Source organism: Homalodisca vitripennis, chromosome X (genome assembly GCF_021130785.1).
Source record: "Homalodisca vitripennis isolate AUS2020 chromosome X, UT_GWSS_2.1, whole genome shotgun sequence".
NCBI lineage: Eukaryota > Metazoa > Arthropoda > Insecta > Hemiptera > Cicadellidae > Homalodisca > Homalodisca vitripennis.
In genome coordinates this window covers 146,260,013-146,283,237 of record NC_060215.1, presented here as the reverse complement: position 1 = coordinate 146,283,237, position 23,225 = coordinate 146,260,013, and the positions used below count along the sequence as shown (strand labels likewise).

The following is a 23,225-nucleotide window of genomic DNA, read 5'->3' as shown; positions in this document are numbered from 1 at the left end:
TCAATGATATTTTCAGGTTTCTCATTAAGAGTTTTGTCAATTTCTTCGATCATTTCAGACTTAGTTTTATCGTTTGTTTTCAATGGACAATTTCTCAGCGATTGATTGAATTTTTTCATCTTTAAATAGATTGAGATCTTTTTTACTTTCCTTAAAATTTTTCTTTAGTTCACGCAATTTTTCTATATCGTACATCTTCTCGTGACCATCGATTTGATTCTCTTTAGCCCAAGTCCTCAAATAATTTAGTTCTTTATTATAAATTTCTTTGTTCTTCAAATGATTTTTCGACTTATAATGTCGGGTAAAATGATGTTCGAAAACATCTTTTTTGCAGTACGGGCAGGATATCTTTTTCCTCTCCATTTAAATAGGGAAAATTTGAATCTGCCAAGTTTTACTTTTTAGTAAAATATCTTTTTATTAAGCTGAAAAATAGCAATAATTCAGTAGATTTCTTTGGATTTTTATCAAAATTTGATAAAAATTAGCACAATTTATGTAGAAACAGCGTTAAATGTTTCTATTTATATAGGAAAAATTTAAAGATTTTGATACAAATCAGCAGAATTTATGATTTAACAGCGTTAGATTCTTCTATTTATATAGGGAAAATTTGTATAACTCAGACTTTGAAAAGTGGAGAATTTTACTAGAATTTGACACAAATCAGCATAAATTGTAGTAAAACAGCTGTAGATTCTTCTATTTAGATAGGAAAAGAATTTATTTAGAGATTTTCTAAATTTCAAATTTTTAGTGATTTTTTCGAGAAATTTCGTTCAAATTATCAACTTTAAGCTAAAAATCCGCAATAATTAGAGATATTTCAGTAGATTTTCAGGATTTTTTTAAAAAAACTCTAGTATGTATGCACCTTAAGAGCTGTGGTTTTGACCCTAAAAACACGTTTTTAGGGTCAAAACCCCGGTTTTTTGTGTATTTTGGAAGTATAGTGTTGATTTTTCACCTTAAAAGTGTAGAAGTATTAATTTTTTTCTATGTAAATGGCACTGTTACAAGAGTTGAATAAGGTTGGTGATTTAACATTCAAAGAATACAAGAAATTAATAGAATTAGAAGAAAATAAGAAATACAAAATTGTGAATTTGGAGAAAATGAAAGATAAATTCGGGTTTACAATAATTGCCGAGTTGGAAGATTGTAAAGTACACTTGCCAAACAGATTTTTGACTGTTTTGGATGAAAAAAAGATTAAAGAATTGAATAAACATGATAAATTACACTTGGTTGTTACTGGAAAGAAGACTATTAAAGATAAAGACTGTGTTACAATTAACTTCGTGGAATAAAGATTTCGAAGATTTCTGGATTTTTTCATTAAAACAGCTTAAGAAATTAGAAGCCTACAATGAACAGTAAAACAGCTATAGATTCGGTTAATTTTTCATTCGTGAGTTACAGATTAGTTTATTGTCCTTTAAACAGTATTTTACGTTGATTTTCTGACTGTCCCAAAAGTGAGCTAGAACCGCCATATTACTATCTACTTATATATATATATATATATATATATATATATATATATATATATATATATATATATATATATATATACAGCATATATATATATACAGCATATCTACTAATTATGTACAGAGCTCTTTTCTTATTATAAATGTAAAATAATTTTTAATCTTTACAGGCTTTTCGTGCTAAATGTTGTAAATGTATATTGTAATACGTAATTATTGCTAATAAATAGCTCAGATTTTTATTCAAAGACCTATCTTGTTTAAGGAACACATAATTAAACCAACCGATTAATTGCTATCTATATAATCTTGTTAAATGTTTTAAATTTATATTTGAAATATGTAATTTTTTTTAATAAATAGCTCAGATTTTATCTAACCAGTCGTTTTTATTTTCGCCGCCGCCTCTCAGCCGTTTTTATAATTGGTATTAGTTGTTTTTTTATATCTCCGGTTAAATCTAACACTTAAAGTTAAGCATGCATAAATTAATTAACAAATGTAGAATAGGTGGTGATGAACACGCCAACGTCAGACTAAGCAATATAAGCACACACATAGTATACAACAAACATGAGTGGATTGGCTTCGATGACTTTTACGACAACGGCTATTGGAATAATTAAAATTAGGTAATTTATAGTTTTCCAATATTTACAAATAGGTTTCTAATAACAGTTGAACGCCGCTCAAGCAATGATCTATTTAAATATTTAACCAGTTTATTGTATAATGCTAGTCTGTATATTATCATTATAATCTTACCGATATTCACTTTGTGAGTCAGACAGTAAATAAACCGTATAATTGTGTTTGTGTAAGTACTGCATATGTGTCAAAAATATTTAAAATATTTAATAATTATTTCTGTGATTTCACACTCATATATCGTTTGTGATTTATCAGCAAAGCACGATAATGAACAATATCCTGAATATTAAATATAAGTAACATTTTAAACCTTAACAACATTCAAGCTTGTTATTTATATCTTTGGTTAATTATTGTTATCAAGTACAATCCAAAATATTTAACACATAAAATAATTACAATGTTGGCCAATAGAATATAAAAATCCAAAAAAGTATCCTTTTATAATAACTTTCTTGCTAATTTCGTTTATGAATATTTTTGCTCAAACATGCACAGCGCTTTAATAACGTACAATCTTTATGTTTAAATGAATACGAGGCCCTTTGACTTACGCCCAATGTTACTTTTCTATAGGTTTTACAATATAATATAAGATTCACAAAGGACCAAATGTTTTTATTTTGGAGGTATATTGTTGAGTTAAGTAGCAGTCACTATAATGTACAGTATGTCAATAATTATTTATATTTGAATATTTAAAAAAACTAAATACTTCTAGTGCTTACCGCATCACTTCTAAAGAAATTTAGAAGATCCTCAAGATTTGTAAATATATCCAATCCTGGGGCAAATGTAAAGTTATCTGTAGATAAAGAATATTTATTAGTTATTCCAACATAGTACTTTAATAAGTTGTTTTATAGGGGTATAAAAAACTCTTTATTCACTATATATTCCACTTAACTTCTATGTTATGAGTTTGTTAAGTGACAATTTTTACGAATTTGAATAACACAACCCCATCTTAAAACGTTTTATTGGTCAAGACTGGCTAACGACTTCACCCAACCTATGTAAAAATACTGTCTACTCGTATGCATCAAGTTTGGTCTGAAAACATTAAGAATTACGGTATTTATCGTATTCACATATATTTCCGAAGAGTTGTTTTACTATTTACTAGTTACAACTGTGTATGCTCGCTATCAAAAAACCATAAGCTATATAAAAAATCTTGGTTGAACAAACATGATTTTAAATGACCAGAGAATTCTATAACACTTTTGTTTGCCATGTAGTGGATAGAAACTGATGCATAACCGTTACTTTTCCAAACTTTGAATGGCATCCATCTTCACAACCTCAAGAGATGTTCAATAAAGTTAAAGAAAATCAAATTAACAATAGTTTATTTCACATATTATAAGACATATAACATTCATAGCAGCTATTTTAGATATGTTTAACCAATAAATGCTCTTCGATATTTACTAGAATAACGTTTATTTATAATTACGTAATATACGAAAAATATATTGTGGATTAAGTCTAAGTTGGAAATGAGTTAAGTTAAAGATGTTCCTCAAAAGTAAATGGTCTCAATATTAAAACCTTTTATTAGTTAAGACTGACTGACGAACTCACCCAACCTATGTGCAAGTACTTCCTTTGTAGCAAGTTAAATCTAGGTATTTGAAACATTACGGCAGTTAACATGTTGATTTCATTGTTATTTTTTATTTTCGAGATGCTCCTCAGAGTTGTAATGTCAATTACAATTTTCCTCTAAAATATCTGTGCGCAATGAAGACAGTTAATTTTTTCACTCTCCGTTTATTAGGGACGAATTTTACTATTTAGTAGGTATGTTATTACACTTTTTATACAGTTTTGATATATCTTTCAAGGTTCTTAAGCTTTTAAAAACAGTTTTAATAAATTTGAACGATGTTTGAAACATTTTAACTTTTGGGCATCGCTAAGCAAAAATGAAACCATTTAAGTTAACTTCTGAAAACTCTAGATTATTTTTAAATAATTTAGAACATCCAATTCATTTAGAAGAAAATTCTAATTATTGTATCGGTTTGAGCAGATTTTATTCTGACAATTAAGTAAAGAATGATTTTAAAAATACCATTATTAGTTTTTTAATGATAATAAAGATGTATGAATCGATTATGTATGGCTATTACACCTTTGATGAGATTAAAGATTATATTGAAAATTACTAAAATATGTTCAAAAATCAGACACTACTATAAAATTTATTCAAAAAGGCTCTGAAATGAATACAGTGCTTCATAAAATACGATTAAAATATCCTGTTACAATTTATTTTCATGAATTTAGAATGATTTGTTGGGATTTGAAAGATAAGTTTTAGAATCAAAAGAAATACATTTAAGAAATCCGAAATTTAGATATTTTAATGTTATAGAAGTTCATTATAATAATCTTGTTGAACAGAATTTTGAAAAACATTCGTATTAAGAAATGAAATCTTTTATACGTTTTTCAAAATGTTGCTTTTCGAACAACAATCAGTGGAAAACTAAATGAAATATAATATTTTACAATTTTGGAGGACATATGTTAAAAAATTAAAGTAAAAAAAATATTTTTTTAGATTCAACAGATAATAAAAATAAGTGTGGATCATAAAAGTGAACTACAAAACAATTTTCAAAGAAACCCTATATTTATAATTGAATATGATTTTTATATTAAAATTAAAGTATTAGTTACATTTTTCTATATAAATGGATTTCGCTGTATACCTAACAAATAACCAACTTAAATTCGATAGCAAAAATATTTTGACAATTTTAGATGACATTAATAAGATTTGGTCTAAAGCTAAATATGTTTGCAAAACTTTTTGCAAAACAGTTAGATTAAACGTTGACACTGATAATACAATTTTACATTTCCATTTTGATTTAAATATTCAAGAGGCTATAGATAGCTCCTTTAAAGATCTTCATCGTCGTACAGTGTTTAATTAGGAATTATTATTGAATGAATGAATGAATTTACAATCTTTATTCTCTAAATTTGAGATCAAATAAAAAGGAGGCACAAATCTTTTAAAAATAGCGATAAAATAGAGATTTTCTTTCAAGTAGGTAATGCGGTGAGTATAAACTCAAAAATAAATTCACTAATTAAAAATATAATAATTAAAAATCAACATTCAAAAATGGAAAACAAAATTTTTTAATTAAACTGAAAAATAAGAAGGTATTTGTAAAGTTTTTTGATGAAAGTAAACTACATCCAAAGAGTTTGTATTAATTTAGACAAATTCTATTTTTGAATATAATTATTATGTTCCAAGAACACACAAAAATAACGTTGAAGTTTTTAAAAGAATAAGAAAAAGTATTTTGAATTAGAAATTTTATAGAAAATAGAATATCCAAACCCAACAAATCTCTACACTCAAATGAAGGAATTCTTAAAACTGGAGGCTTTTTGAAATAATTGTAAAAATAATTTAGATGCTTTTAAACTCAAAAAAAGCTATTAATAAAAATCAATATAGAAAAAATTATAAAAAACACAACAAAACTAGCTATCATGATAATTTGTTTTTAAGCGCTTTTCCAAGGAATAAAACACACACACACACACACACACACACACACACACACACACACACACACACACACACACACATATATATATATATATATATAACAAAATATTAAAAAACCTTTCAATAACGATCCTTATCAGTTTTTCCGCACGCTCAGTGAAAATTTAATGAAGTCCCTTGAAAAATATAAAAAAACAATATTACTGATCAAAACGTAACAACTCTCAAAATAACCCTAAAATGTTCTGGACTATTATAAATGAACTTGCAGGTAACGTAAAAAAGAAAGATCCATTTCCAATCCAACATATATTTCCAGATACACCTTATATAACTCGTAGTATGTGTAAACAAGTAGCCGATGATTTTAACATATTTTTATCCGCTATAGTGCCATTCATTTAAGTAGGGATCCGGTTTTGAGTGATGCGGACTACAGGCTGGATACCGTGTTTACATTACACACTATAACTGAACTCGATGTAATACGACATGTGACTGGACCGCGCGGGGATCTGCCACTGGACGTGATGGTATCTCGGCCACTACGTTAAGAGATAACATTCATGTATTTTCTAAACCTCTTCTGCAATTAATTAATTTAATTATTTCTTCTGGGATTTTTCCACATATTTTTAAAATTGCAAAAGTAATTCCTTTGCATAAAGGTGAAAGTTTATTTTGATACAAATAATTTCCGTCCCATTAGCCTTTTGAGTGTATTCTCTAAGATTCTGGAACGAGTGGTTAAAAAGAACAACTTGTAAACTATCTTTATAATAATCAAATCCTGTGTGACTGTCAGTATGGGTTCAGAGAGGACAGGAACATTTCGGATGCTCTGTTCGATGTTAATAGGCAAATTAATGACGCAATATCCAACAACTTACGTGTTATTCTAATATCTCTTGATCTAAGAAAAGCTTTTGATAGCATCGATAGAAATAAGTTGATTTTAAAATTGGAGTATATTGGAGTAAATGGTAATGCGCTTTCTTGGTTCACAAGCTACCTCACGGATAGGCTACAAACCGTGTCTATCTGTGGGACTGAGAGTGATGTGGACTACGGAGTTGTCCAGGGGAGTACGTTGGGCCCAATTCTGATTATGATATACATAAACAATATTTCTAAATTAAATATGAACGGCAAACCTGTTTTATTTGCCGATGATAGCCTTATGTTAATTAAGGGCAACTATTGGCTTGATGCTCGTTCAAAAGCACCATATGACCTTATGGTCTTAAAGAATTGATTTGATCAAAATGTTCTTTCATTAAACACCTCGAAAACTAAATTCATGCCAATTTCTCTCAGGGAGTCTACAGATTATTACCTGGACGGACTAGTTGTTCACAGTTGTGGCAGTTATAATAATGAATTTTGCTCTTGTGAAAGTATTGAAAATGTCTCGTCTTATAAATATCTGGGCGTTATCTTTGATAAGCGTTTGAAAATGGTCTTGTCATGTTGAATATGTGAAGAGAAGAACAAGGACATACATATTTGCATTCCAACAATTAAGGGAAATTTTAAATGAAAATGAAATTAAACTTGCCTTTTTTGCCTGCGCCCAGTCATTGTTTACATTTGGAATAATAGCCTGGGGCGGAGCGTACAAAAACACTTCTGCAGCCACTGCAGGTAGTTCAGAACGCAATTTTAAAGGCCGGGTACAAAAAAATGTTGGAGATATCATACTGATACCTTATATAAAGAAACCGGTATTCTTTCAATCTGTAAAATCTTCATTAAAACAATCCTCACCAATATTTATAACAACTTTACAACAATCTTCACAACAACTTCACATTCTCATAATACTCGATATGCACGGAATATTGGAGTTGTTCCAATGCAAATTAGTAAATCCATATCATCAACTAACTCTTTCTACACATCCATATTCTATTTAGAAATCTTTGTCGATATTTTCTTGATCTCCACATTTTCGATTCACCATCGGTATTTACGTGTAGAAACGTTCAAATGAATGGTTGTCTCTTATCAGTACTGATGAGTCTGAATCAATTATTACGGCTGAATACAGACGGGACTACTTCTAACATTGGCCCTCCCCTCCTTATCTAACCTGTTACTCCACTGCCGACAATTTTATTATGAATTGTTTTATGGTAGCTCTTAGTATAATTTATCTCTTTAACCTTACTGCTTCACTTTAATCCTTTCAAGTAACCACTGTATTTAAGTTAATACTCTGTCGTTTCTTCTTAATTCTGGAAATACACCATTCTAGATGTTAATACTTTTAATTATTCGCTTAGACTGACATTAGTACAATATTTCATGAAGTGTCCACGTAGTTCACATGATTTATATTTAATAACACCAACAAATTACAATCCGTCCACGATTTCATGGCAGCAACTCGAGCCTACGCACAGGCTTTCTACATGCCCATGTAGGTTTATTTAATAGGCCATTAATATTTTTATTACCACCTAATGAGTTCAACTTCTTAAAATAAATTAAAACTGCTACTACAAACGAATGAACAACTAGTAATATAAATAGAATCCTTAATTGTATGTTATTAACTAACTTATAATTACTGCTTAATTTTTACATTTTTAGGCCTACACTTTGTTTATGTTTTAAGGAGTTTGAATTTTAGTTTGTACACTATTTCATGTACCAAAATTGGAAATAAATTATGATTCAATTCAATTTGAATATCTCTTCCAAATTCACAATAAACTTGTTTATATAATGTTTCCTCATAAATTCTGCTCTATAAGCTTGTTTTTTTATCTTTACTATAACTCAACTCATAAAATTAAGAAATATTCCTAATTTATTTACTAAAGTTACATCTTTTTTCTCTACTAAAGTTAATTTTTCCATTTAATCATATAATGCTCTTTCAAATTTTTGGTAACAGTCCTTACACTCATATTAAAATCCAAATTGGTCTTTTTGTTCAAGGGAAATTCTTTTAGGCCTAACTCTTTTAGTTCTTTACGTATAGACCATTTCTTTTAAGAATATCTATTTAGTTTTGACTTTATCCGTTCATATTCATAAACGTTTCCGGTTATTTTGTTTCATTACTTGAATATTACTATTACTATGAAAGTGACAGGATTTGTGTTGTTACTTTTGTAAATTACAAATATTTATCAATACCAATTGATTTTATATTTGTTTGAAAATATTTGTTTTACTGAAACATTTTTATATTATCATTACTTTTTAATTTAGTTTTTTTGTGAAATTCCAGTGTAAAATCCTTTAAGAACTTTTCTAATAATTCTTTTTCTGCACCTATAGGCTTCGTTTTAGCTGTTCTGTGACCTGTATACATTTAAATATATTTAGAAGAATATCGATCTACTTAACGTTTTTATTAATCTAAAAAAAAATTTTCCTTTTGCTTTGAGTTCTGTGTGATAAATTTAAATGTTGTATTTCCTCAAAACTTCATGAACTATTTATTTTTTTAATTCTAAACCCTTATAAGTGTGTAACAGATTTAGGTGTTTATAATTGATTTTTATTGCATCTTTTAGTATATATTCAAACACTTTTGAAACATTTCCCCCGTTCTTCTTTTAATTGCCCTTGATCAAACATATTTTAAAAAGATATTTATAACGTATTTAGCAACATAAGAGATGCACTATACGCAGGTGAAGGAGTGAATGTGAGAACTATTTATAAGATAGCACAGAATATAACGTATTTAGCAACATAAGAGATGCACTATACGCAGGTGAAGGAGTGAATGTGAGAACTGTTTATAAGATAGCACAGAATATAACGTATTTAGCAACATAAGAGATGCACTATACGCAGGTGAAGGAGGGAATGTGAGAACTATTTATAAGATAGCACAGAATATAACGTATTTAGCAACATAAGAGATGCACTATACGCAGGTGAAGGAGTGAATGTGAGAACTGTTTATAAGATAGCACAGAATATAACGTATTTAGCAACATAAGAGATGCACTATACGCAGGTGAAGGAGTGAATGTGAGAACTATTTATTTATAAGATAGCACAGAATATAACGTATTTAGCAACATAAGAGATGCACTATACGCAGGTGAAGGAGTGAATGTGAGAACTGTTTATAAGATAGCACAGAATATAACGTATTTTGCAACATAAGAGATGCACTATACGCAGGTGAAGGAGTGAATGTGAGAACTATTTATAAGATAGCACAGAATATAACGTTTTTTGCAACATAAGAGATGCACTATACGCAGGTGAAGGAGTGAATGTGAGAACTATTTATAAGATAGCACAGAATATAACGTATTTAGCAACATAAGAGATGCACTATACGCAGGTGAAGGAGTGAATGTGAGAACTGTTTATAAGATAGCACAGAATATAACGTATTTAGCAACATAAGAGATGCACTATACGCAGGTGAAGGAGTGAATGTGAGAACTGTTTATAAGATAGCACAGAATATAACGTATTTAGCAACATAAGAGATGCACTATACGCAGGTGAAGGAGTGAATGTGAGAAGTGTTTATAAGATAGCACAGAATATAACGTTTTTAGCAACATAAGAGATGCACTATACGCAGGTGAAGGAGTGAATGTGAGAACTATTTATAAGATAGCACAGAATATAACGTATTTTAGCAACATAAGAGATGCACTATACGCAGGTGAAGGAGTGAATGTGAGAACTATTTATAAGATAGCACAGAATATAACGTATTTAGCAACATAAGAGATGCACTATACGCAGGTGAAGGAGTGAATGTGAGAACTATTTATAAGATAGCACAGAATATAACGTATTTAGCAACATAAGAGAAGCACTATACGCAGGTGAAGGAGTGAATGTGAGAACTATTTATAAGATAGCACAGAATATAACGTTTTTAGCAACATAAGAGATGCACTATACGCAGGTGAAGGAGTGAATGTGAGAACTATTTATAAGATAGCACAGAATATAACGTATTTAGCAACATAAGAGATGCACTATACGCAGGTGAAGGAGTGAATGTGAGAACTATTTATAAGATAGCACAGGAATATAACGTATTTAGCAACATAAGAGATGCACTATACGCAGGTGAAGGAGTGAATGTGAGAACTGTTTATAAGATAGCACAGAATATAACGTATTTAGCAACATAAGAGATGCACTATACGCAGGTGAAGGAGTGAATGTGAGAAGTGTTTATAAGATAGCACAGAATATAACGTTTTTAGCAACATAAGAGATGCACTATACGCAGGTGAAGGAGTGAATGTGAGAACTATTTATAAGATAGCACAGAATATAACGTATTTAGCAACATAAGAGATGCACTATACGCAGGTGAAGGAGTGAATGTGAGAACTATTTATAAGATAGCACAGAATATAACGTATTTAGCAACATAAGAGATGCACTATACGCAGGTGAAGGAGTGAATGTGAGAACTATTTATAAGATAGCACAGAATATAACGTATTTAACAACATAAGAGAAGCACTATACGCAGGTGAAGGAGTGAATGTGAGAACTATTTATAAGATAGCACAGAATATAACCAATTAATGTAATTTTGAAGCATGAGATTTAAAGGTAATAAATTTAGCAAATGGTAAAAATGATACCGATACAATATATGTGAGACGTCTCAGATATAAAACTTCCAAAATGATCTAGGAGTTAGAAAACCAGTTACAAAGATTAGTTGGTGCATCGTTTATTCAAATCCACAAGCATAAGCCTAATGGAATACCCGAAGATTTAAATGAAAGGGATGATTAAGACTGGGAATTTATTCTTGGTAGAAAACAGAAACCAAAATAAGCAACTGACGTTATATTACTCAAGTATCATACTTTAGAAATGATGATGAACACTGATAGTTTGAATCCCCTATTGTTCGTAAACAAATAGTGTCGGTGGATGATTGGGGTGAGGGTAAGTTTTTTATAAACAAACATATAATAACAAACGCCAGTTTTATTGTAACCGCGAGTAAATCTACTTCATGATGAGTATAAAACAAGCTTACATTGAATAACGCAGTGTCTACATCTACACGTATTCAGATATTCCTGTTTTGACAGAAGAATTGAAGAAACTTTTGGATAACCGATTGACACTTAAAGTAAACATCTCCGCTTATGGTTTGAATAAGCACAATTTGACGGTGTTGTGTTCTAACCGCACAAAAGAAAAGTGAGATATGCCTGGTAAAATGAACTGTAAGCTCTAACCCATTCTACTGTTGTGAACCAACTTACTAGAGTTTTTAAAAACATTATAATAGTAGTCTAGGCCCGGATCTAGCCGTAACATAGGCTCTTATATTCTGTGATTCTGTGATATTCTGTGAAATTTCATCATTTTCTTGGATGTTAATTATTATACAGGGTGGAAAAAAAGTATGGAAACGCTTTCACTAATTTTGTATGGCTTCACTTATACAAATTAAATTTTGTACATCACCACTTGTATTAAGAACCTAGTTTTTGAGACCAGTGGGGACATTTTATCTTTTCAGGGGGACGGCCCGTGAGGAGTCGGACGAAAAATCTTAAATGTAAGCATAGGCCGAGTTTGGTATCAAATTAAAGGTCTAGTAAGGAGAAACTCATTACCGTAAACCGCACGTAAAAAGGTTGACCCTATCCAGAGTACGGGCCGTATGAATTTCATGAGAAAGAAGTTTAGTAATTTTGTCTTGTGAAGTAACTAATTTACTTTCAGTAGTATGTTTTATGGCGGTTATGTAAATTTGAAAAACAATTTCAAAAAAAAATTATTTTTTTACCTCTACATTTGTTGGATAACAGTAAATAGGGGTTTTCCTGTCTTGTCTTCAAGAAACTGAGAGTATTCAATAATACCACCGTAACTCCTTATCAACATGAGGTCAAGGTCCAGTCCCTCCAGCCCTTTTATCTCAGGCAAACATAAACTGGTTTAGGCAATACAAACAGTACTGTCACAGCAAAACTCCACAGTTTTGTATTTTTAATATCAGCTTGGTTTTTAGTCTACGTTATAATTTCGTTCACGTAAGATAAAGTTGAAAGTCTTCACTAGAATGTACTGCGATAGTTATACATTTTTTTACTTAAGTGTTTACATTTTATTCTACTAGTTTTAAAAGCAATGTCACTTAGTGAGTTTGAGAGAATGACGCTGCTTATGATGCGTGGGTATGGATATCTAGTTCGTCCCTATGAAGAAACAGCGCATTTGTTTAATGACACTTTTCTTGATAGACCCCCAATTAGTAAGTCAACAGTGTTTAAGACAGTAAAAAGATTTGAAGAAACTAGAACAGTCAAAAGTGGTAGGCCTAAATCGGCAACAAATGAACAAAAATCTTTGGATGTACTCCGAACATTTGTTGAAAATCCCAGCACCTCGGCCAGAGTGGCTGCAGAAGATCTTGATATGAGCCATACCTCAGTGTTGAATGTTTTACACAAAAACAAGTATCACCCTTTTAAAGTAACCCTAACCCAAGAACTTTCAGAGGATGATTTTGATCGAAGGACTGAATTTTGCGAAATAATGATGAGAAAGTGTGACGAAATTCAAAATTTTTTAAGTTCGATATTGTTTTCAGATGAAGCTACATTCTTTGTTAATGGACAAGTTAATAGGCATAATTGCCGTTACTGGGCCGACCATAATCCACACTGGATGATAGAAGGCCACACACAAAGGCCTCAGAAAGTGAATATGTGGGCTGGAATAATAAACAATAACATTGTAGGACCGTTTGTGATAGATGGAAATCTAACAGGCGAAATTTATTTCAATATGTTGACAAATAATATTTTGCCAGCAGTGCGTGCTCTTCTTGGGGCAAATTTTAATGCAGTATGGTTTCAGCAAGGTGGAGCACCGCCCCATTACTATTTTCGGGTGCGCAATCTGTTAGATGAAGTGTTTCCTAACGGTTGGATTGGTCGCAGGGGTACCGTTGAGTGGCCGGCTAGGTCACCGGATCTTAATCCACTAGATTTCTTTTTGTGGGGCTTCTTAAAAGATAATGTGTATAAAACTAAACCAGCCAACATTGAGGAGCTGACAAATTGTTTATTAGAAGAAGCAAGAAGAATTACACCCGAGATGCTTCAAAATGTGACTGCAGTAGGTTTTTATAATAGACTAGCTCATTGCCAACAAGTGTTCGGAGAGCAGTTTGAGCACCTCATTTAAAAGGTATGGTTATTTTTTGTAATACACAGATAATTTTTAATTAAATTCTTTTGGATAATTGTGTTCCATAAAGTGTCATTTTCAGACAGAACAGTTTACTTGAGACTGTGAAATTGCGGAGGAGAAATTATAATTAATCAAACGTTATTTATGAAATTCAAACGGCCCGTACTCTGGATAGGGTCAACCTTTTTAAGTGCGGTTTGCGGTAATGAGTTTCTCTTTACTAGACCTTTAATTTGATACCAAACTCGGCCTATGCTTACATTTAAGATTTTCGTCCGACTCCTCACGGGCCGACCCCCTGAAAAGATAAAATGTCCCCACTGGTCTCAAAAACTAGGTTCTTAATACAAGTGGTGATGTACAAAATTTAATTTGTATAAGTGAAGCCATACAAAATTAGTGAAAGCGTTTCCATACTTTTTTTCCACCCTGTATAATGAGTAAAATATATTTTGCACTATAAATATTATTCTTGTTTTTAGTTCAAGATCGCATCGATCTATTAAAAAAAACACTATCCTAAATGGAATGTTGTGTGAGTAAACCTTCCATTCGAGTTAATGTTTTTGTACTTTTATTTGAAATAGTTGTACAAAATATAACAGTACTTTGTTATTGTAACATCGTTTGACTAGATTAGTTTAATATATTTACAAAAATAATTGTTATCAACTTGTAATGTTGAGTCTCTGCAGTATGAAGTCCTCGTTTGAAGCAATTGTATCTGATGGGGACGGTTGAAGTCTGCGGACATTCATCAGTAAAAAGTAGGCGGTATGAGTACGGAAGGCATGGAGAAATTAAAGGGTCACGGCCGACTAATGACGTAGGACAGTGATCGGTAAAGTGTAGGCCCTATGCTTAAGCCATTGTGAGCCTTAAGACGCCCAGTCTGTAGGCGTAGGCTTACGTAAAGTTTGGTTTGTTAGAAATCAGGGGTTAAAAGCGTAAGACAGTCGGAGGGGCCGTTAGAAATACGGGCGAAAGCGGGTAGCGGAAGATGTATGCACACGTAAAGGTTATGCACATTATGAGTGATACGCACGGATCCGTATCGGACCTGGTCAGTGTGCGGGTGTCCAGACGTCCGAGGTTGGGGTTAATAGGCGGTGGCAACGGCCGTGGTACAGAATGTCAGAGGTGTGTGATAAACAGGAAGTCTGGGGTAAGATAGGTGACAAGAATAAGTTTGGGGTTAAGATAAGTTGCCGGAAACAAGGAAGTCTGTGGTTAGGAAGTACCCAAATGTATCTCCCATAAGAGACAATGCTAAAAGAGCGCCATAAGAGCCCATGTTAAAATAACTCCATAAGAGCCCATGTTACGGCTAGATCCGGGCCTAGACTACTTATAATTAATCACGAATCATCATCAAGAAGTATCAGTTAAAATTGCTTCAAACGAGGACTTTATACTGCAGAGACTCAACATTACAAGTTGATAACAATTATTTTTGTAAATATATTAAACTAATCTAGTCAAACGATGTTACAATAACAAAGTACTGTTATATTTTGTACAACTATTTTAAATAAAAGTACAAAAACATTAACTCGAATGGAAGGTTTACTCACACAAAATTCCATTTAGGATAGTGTTTTTTTAATAGATCGATGCGATCTTGAACTAAAAACAAGAATAATATTTATAATGCAAAATATATTTTACTCATTACATAATAATTAACATCCAAGAAAAATGATAAAACTTCACAAAATATCGCCAATATACCCATCTCACTTCCTCCAATTAACCCTACCGTCAGCAAAAATGTTCGGATCTAGTAAAACGCCACTAATGATCTGTGCTTTGATTTACGAATCAGTTGTAGTCAGGAGATACGGATGTGTGAGAAATTATTGAAACCGCATCATTCACTGTCCTGATTATATTTTTAGCATCACTCCAGATCATCCCTATCTAATCGATGGAATAGGATTACAAATAGCGATCGTTCTTATTTTCTCGTTGTTGCCGTTTATACTATTTAATATGTGATCGTCTTGAGGTGCAGTTTTCTGCAAATCCAGGTAATATTTAAACTGCTATCAGGAGAATATGTACTTTGAGATTTGTTTTAACCTTGTGCTGCTGAATTAAAAAGCAAAGTGAACAATAACAATTCCTAGAACTTGGGAGAAAGTTGAGTTGGATGGAAACCTGAAAAATATAAACAAATTTTGAACCTAAAACTGATGACCTCATACACTTGAAGTGATTATTCAGTTACGAAGTGAGCTGTAGCTGCTTGTATTGTAATTGAAATTTTATAATTTGGGAAATGAAACTTTAACATACTTGACTTTGATCCCAATCCATGAAATCAACCCTTAGTCCCTACACCTGAGGTTTACCGTTCAGTCAAACGTTGGTTGATTAATTATGTTCCTATACAGTGAGACCGAAATATTTAATGAAGTCTAAGCAACGTTTTAAACGCAGTTTGGACCATTGAACCGAAACATTTTGGTGGATGTTTACAATATAATATATTGTGTATTCACATATTTTCAATGTTAAAAATACCAAAATATATTAATTAATATACAACTAAAAGCTAAGTTATATAGACTACATTTAATTAACACAGAATTACTAAAACACTAAGAAGTAAAAATTTGTCATTTTAAAACATTTTACATTTTTAAAAGTAGGAAACAAATCCTCAACACTCTATCTGAGAGTAATTAATATAATAAAATTTTGATAAATAACGGAACATATTGGTTTTTAAATTGTCTTTACTAAACAGTTGTTTCCTGAGTAATGGTTTTCAGATCTTCGATAGATCCGGCAGCGCTAAAAACTACAAAAACTAAAATGGTATATGTTTATTACTTATTCGTGTTTGTACTATTATACACTATCAAGTTCATAAAAATGTACTTAAATAAGTTTACATTTTTTCAATGTGCTCTATCATCTATATCTGAAGATCAGTATTCAAAATTAAATACATTTAAACAACTTAATGTAACTGAAGTTAAAGAGTGTTCAAACCTCTCAGTGTTTAATAGTTAATAGTGTTTAACACATAGCAATCAGCACAGTTTTGGATTTCTAGGTAGTTTTACCGTTAGGAAAATACCAAATACATTAAATTTAGTAATAAAACATTATTAATAATACTCAAGTTATAAAATTTACCTTTTGCAGATGTCTTAGGAATTCCAGGAATCAAAAGACAAATAGCAGCAGCCAACGACATAATTATGGCGATTGAGAGTTGATATATCTTATCTTTTAGTGATTGCGCGTATCCCAGGCACTGATAACGACAGAGCAGTCTAATATAGCTTCTGTGAAAGTCAAATACAAATCACTCATTACCAAGTTTACACGTGTAGTGATGAAAGTCAAGTTTATATTTGAAGGGTTAACTATAATATCTTCAGTTTATATTTTGTGCTCAGTTTCGAACTACTCATGACCATCACAGACTAAATTATAAAATAAATATAAGTAATAACAAGACGAATTTGTTACTATATTCACCAGCTGCTGCTATATGACCATGTGTTTTGTACATTACACAATATAAATGAATGCACATATGTAATATAATGAGAAATAGTGTCGAAACAACATTTTTGTGTTTTAGCGTCGAAAATTTTTGAATTTAAAAAATTCTGCTTTATAGCATAGGATTAGAATAGTGTGGAAAAGTACCAAATTGTCACGGCGGAATAGTGTCAAATCGGATTAGTGTCGCAAAGTACAGTACGCACTGGTAACAACAGAATCAGGCGCCCAGTATTATATTATAATTACTCAGTAAGTGTTTTTAGCTTTTTCTGAGATACACTCGTCAACAGGAAAGTATTGATAAAAGGCTGCTTGTAGTGCCGTTATATTTGGAAATATTTGTTTGTCTTGAACTCTCTGTGTAGTGCAGGGACTGGGTGAATTACAAGACCAGGAGAGAAAGCAGCACTCAGTTTGTAATCAACTTACATACGGGGTTTTAGAGATTATACTAAATAAATATACTTGTACCTCACGTGATGTACATTTTATTAATTGATAATATAAGTCAATGCTATCGTTATAGGTTATAAAAGGTATACCACAACGTTTCGAGGATTGGAACCTATCCTCTTCGTCAGGCTCAATGTATGGTTAGCTATCTGTGTCGTTCTGGGATAACATTATCATCACATAACGTTTAACAATTATAATAAAATAAAAGTAGTTACATAAAACAATCTTCTCTTTCTACTTTTGCCAGATTAAGCATTTATTCTATAGTTATATCTTATACAGTTACCTACTAAACTTTCAGAATACTGTCTAAAAGTGTTTAATCTAGATCTATACAATTAGATTATTTAAAAAATCCACACTTTCATTTGAAAACAATAAAACTTTCACTTTTTAAGAAATAGCTTAAAGTTAGTAATATGTTTTATTTCAAAAGACAACTGATTGATGGATTTAGGTCGATCATAATCAAAAGATCGTCTAAGTAATGATTTTTTAACTTTAGTACCACAGGTATTACGACTTAACAGGCTAGTATTTTAAACCAGGTTGTTGTTCCCGTATTTCCGCTTCTTGTATAAAATATTCTTAATTCTTTGAAAATAAAAAGGTGTTGAACTGGCAAAATATTAAATTTTCTAAACGTCAATTTTTGTGGTATAATTGTAATATTACGATTTTGTGTAACACGCAATATATCTATATTGTATTTAAAAGTCCCCCCCCCCACAATGAAGAGCATATTGTAATCTGGAATGTATCAATGAATAATATAACGACTTCAGTAGGTGTTCGTTATGAAATACATTAAAAAAGTAAAATGTTCCTAAGAAATTTTTAATTTGCTGAACTGTGGTGTATTTTTTCCCATGTCAACTTATCATCTAGAATAATACCGAGATATTGGTACTGTTTTACTTTTTCAATTATGCACAATTTATAATTTCCTCCATGGCAACTTAAGTTGTGAAGTCTCAACTCTTTTTGAAATATCAAATCCCTGTAATCAGAGTTAATACATTAGTGTTAATCTTAATTTTGTTCTCATCACACCAGATTTTTAAAATTCACAAATCTTGTAAAATGTATATCTACAGTTGGTCAATATCTTTTCTGGGATAAAATAGGTCTATATCGTCGGCGAAAGCGCTTGGGATACCAAAAATCTTTTTTGTAGTAAATCATTTATAAAAATTAAAATAGTGTCGTAGAAATGGTGGAGTCCGTTAGCACCGAATCCGCCTGGGCCGAATAGTGAAATCGTCCGCCAAGACCGAAAACGATACTTTCTTACGGAGAGCAAATATTTGGAGTTATCGGACTAAGCTATTAAAAATTCGAGGCTCACGGACGATTCTAATTTTTGGCACTAACGGAATCTAGTAGGACTCGGATTTGGCGACTGTCTTGCTATTCGGTCCTGGCGGACTCATATGTCTTTTAGAGGCAAAAATTAAAGATTCCTATAGAGTCGAATAAATTCGGAGCTCACGGACTGATGTAGGAACTTTTCGATGCTAACGAACGGATAGTAGAATTTATCGGTGCTATATAAAATGTAAAGTAGAATCTTCAACTGTCCGCGAACTCCGAATTCATACCAGTCCGCCAGGGCCGAATCAGCTCTAGTCCGCCAACGTCGAAAACACCCCATTCTGTCAACGCCGAGTCGTGAGGAGGGGACAGTCATGAAGGGATACAAGGTTGCGATGGCTGCTAGGCTCCTCCTACTGTCGACATTACAGTCGCCTGGCTCTACCCTCCTCCACCCTCTAAAAGATACTACTCCGCTACACTTTTTGTTGTTTTTGTACAGATCTGAGAACAGACCCATTATTTATATGGATGATACTTATATCCATACGACTCATGCAACCCCTAAAGCCTGGACTTACGACAGCAATGAGGGATGTAAAGTACCGGTTAGCGAAGGAAAAAGATTAATTATAGTACACGATGGAAACGAGAAAGGGTTTATAAAAAACGCGTTGCTAACGTTTGAATCAGGCAAAAAACCGGCGATTACCATAACGATATGAACTTTACAAATTACGAGAAATGGTTGAAAAGTAAATTAATTCCCAATCTCCTGAACATTCTGTTATTGTCATTGAAAATGCCCCATACCACAATGTCGAAACTAACCGAGCGCCAACATCTAATTCCAGGAAAGGTGGCATGATGAAATGGATATCAGACAGAAATATAAATTTCCAAACAAGTAGCCTAAAACCGGAGCTGTACAGTTTGATTAATTTACACAAACCTAAATTTAAAATGTTCAAAATTGATGCAATTTTGGCTGAACACGGACATTCGACTCTGCGTTTGCCTCCCTACCATCCCGAACTTAATCCTATAGAAATGATATGGAGTGTCATGAAACAGAGGGTGGCTAAACGTAATGTGTCTTTTTCAATGGAAATAATAAAGCAGTTTGTGGAAACGACATTTGAGGAAATTATTACTGAAGAATGGTTATCTCGTGTAAACCACGTCAAAAAAGTAGAGGAAGACTACATTAGGTTAGAGCCTCAAATTGACGAAATAACAGAACGTATCGTCATTAATTTGCAAGATGATAGTGACAGTGACAGTAGCATGAGTGAGAGTGGCAGTGATGATGATAACGGCGATCTTTAACCTAAATGGGATCGAAGCTCTACCACAGTAACCAGTTTACAGCATTCAGTAAGTAAACAAAATTATTGTTCTTAAATCCTAAGTTTCAATTGTATACATTAACGTTTAAATGATGCGTCGCTCACCGCCTCGGCGCCAGCCGCCGCTTCACCTGCTGTCACCGCCGCCACACCTACTCATTCAGCTCCCGCTACACCTGACGCCGCATCAACTTTGTTTGAGTCATCTGCCCAGCATTCCGACTTAATTAATGAAAACGTGGCCTTGAAGAAAAAAATTGATGAGCTCAACAAAAAACTACAAACGGTACAAAACCATTCAATAGAGTCAGGTCAACGTTTGCTCGAATACATGACAGAAATATTTACCACTAAACACCCATCTTTAGCCAATAGTCAAAAAAGTTCAATGCATTCCCACCAACATACTCAGACAAAAACGCATTTTCCAAATAAACTTCCACAAGTAAGCCAGAATTGCACAAACTGCCATATATACAAAGAAGAAATCTTAAAATTGATTGAAACTATTAGAACTCTTGAAATTGATGTAGAATCGCTGAAGCAGAAACATACATTACCGGTACCTTCGCACTCGTTAACCCTGAAAAATAGATACGAGGCTCTGGAGATCCTGAACGATCAGGACACCACAGGGTTTACTACAGTAACATCAAAAAAGAAAAACAAACGTACAAAAAAACAGCATAAAAACCCTAAATTCTGTAAAAAAATATCTGTACGATAAAAACAAAAGAAAAACCGCGCACACAAAGACATCGGTTCCCTTCCGCAACGTGACTGTGATTGGGGACAGCCACGTTCGTAACCTATCAGCTATTTTGAGGAGGAGAACCTCGGCTTCAAACATCGTTGGAGTCTGCAAGCCAGGCGCGGGGGCTTCTCCAAATCAAACCCACTACCCCACCACCAGAAGACCACTGCTTCGTCCTAATTGCCGGGACGAATGACTTGGCTGCCGGGAGACAAGACATCATATACCAACACATGGAGGAAATCATCCAGCAATATTCCGGCAACTCGAATGTACTGGTATCACCGCTGCTACCCAGACATGACCTGCCTCGTGACAGTCCCGTCCACGAGAAGGTAGCGCTCGCCAACAACTACATGAGCGAACTATGCGAGCGCTACAAGGGTGCTGCTTTCCTGGACATTAGTGACCTGAGTCGCCATCACTTCACGGCTCACGGCCTTCACCTTACCACTGCAGGAAAAGCTATACTGGCTGACCTCATTGTGAAGGGGTTGAACAGCCCGCCCAGAACCTTCAACAGAACGCCGGCAGAATCAGCCCCGAGACTGCCACTGCCGCCGCCGACGCCACCGCCACCGCCAACTAGCGCCCAAGGCCACAACACCTACGCGGAGGCTGTAACTCAAAGACCTGCGGGAGCGCCCACCCTTCCATCAACAACAACTTTCTATAGTGTACATAAAAGTAATACTGTTTTTTAGGGACCCCGGACACCAGCGCCGGATTAAATTGACAAACGAAATAAATCAACAACAGAAGCGCTCAAAGTTTCAAAATCACGATTCAATACGACTGCTTCATCAAAACGCGCAATTCACGACAAACAAACTGGATGAAATTCAGCTCATGTGTGAGGACTTACAGACTGACGTACATGTAGTTACTGAAAATGGCTTCAACCACAAAAACATTGACCGTTGTCAAATCTCAAAATTCATGCTGGCAAATTCGTACTGTCGACAACTCTCCAAAGGAGGAGGAGTCGCAATTTTTGCGAAAACGGATTGCACTTTTGACACTGTTGGCATCAAAGAAACGATTGAAAAAGTTTTTGAAGCAGTCGAAATCAAACTTCACACGACAAAATCCAAATTGGCTGTCATCGGAATTTATAGGTCACCCAGTAGAAATGAAGAGAACTTTTTTCCAAATTCGAGGCCATGCTGACTGACCTAGCAAATCGCAAACAGGAATTTGTCATTATGGGTGACTTCAATATTGACGCCTTGGAAAGATGTCACCCATCCACAAGACGTTTGTCTGATTTGTTGAGGTCTTTTGGCCTCATGCTGTCAGTCACAACACCAACTCGCGTGACAGCAACATCACAGTCAGCAATTGACAATGTGATCACCAACTTACCAAGTGTTGCAGTTGAGGTGGTTAACACAGCAATATCAGACCACTATGGCCAAGAGGCTAAAATCAGTGGAGAAAAAATTTTAAGGGAGCCCAAAATCTCAAAAACAATAAGAGACACTAGGCCACAAAATATCGCTCTCCTCAACGCATTTCTTTCCAAAGAAAAGTGTGAATTCTTGAATTGGTCTCAACCCCTAGAACAGCACTTTAAAGTTTTCACGGAATGTTTTAACTATCACTTAAATGTGTGTTGTCCTCAAAAATCAATTAAATGTTGTCCCAAAAGGACTAACAATAAATGGATCACTAAAGGAATTTTGGTTTCGAGAGAGAAGTTAAAATTTTTCTCCGAAATTCAGCAAACCACTTCAAATGAAGATTTAAATTTTTTTTTCCGAAATTACAAAAGAATCTACTGAAAGGTGATCCAAGCCGCGAAAACATATGATGTCTCAAAATCAATCACCTCGTCAAAAAATATTTCTAAAACAGTTTGGGCATCATAAACAATAAAAACAAAACACAGAAAACAATCAAAATTAAAATTGATGATAGGCTTGTGGAGGATGCGACTGAGATTGCGAACGAATTTA

The 23,225-nt window shown here is 33.1% G+C and overlaps 1 protein-coding gene across 5 annotated transcripts in view; it reads right to left on the bottom strand.

Moving 5' to 3' along the window:
* LOC124369979 (UMP-CMP kinase 2, mitochondrial-like) overlaps positions 1 to 17,108 on the bottom strand; it is a 91,558-nt gene extending 74,450 nt beyond the window's left edge. For all 5 annotated transcript variants that reach the window (XM_046828216.1, XM_046828218.1, XM_046828220.1 and 2 more), the window contains exons 1-2: positions 17,017 to 17,108; positions 2,876 to 2,952 (exon numbers count right to left, since the gene is read on the bottom strand). In XM_046828216.1, the coding sequence (XP_046684172.1) occupies positions 2,876 to 2,952; positions 17,017 to 17,077 (138 nt within the window). In that variant the 5' untranslated portion in view covers positions 17,078 to 17,108. The remainder of the gene's footprint in view (positions 1 to 2,875; positions 2,953 to 17,016) is intronic.
* Between the last annotated feature and the right edge of the window lie 6,117 nt (positions 17,109 to 23,225).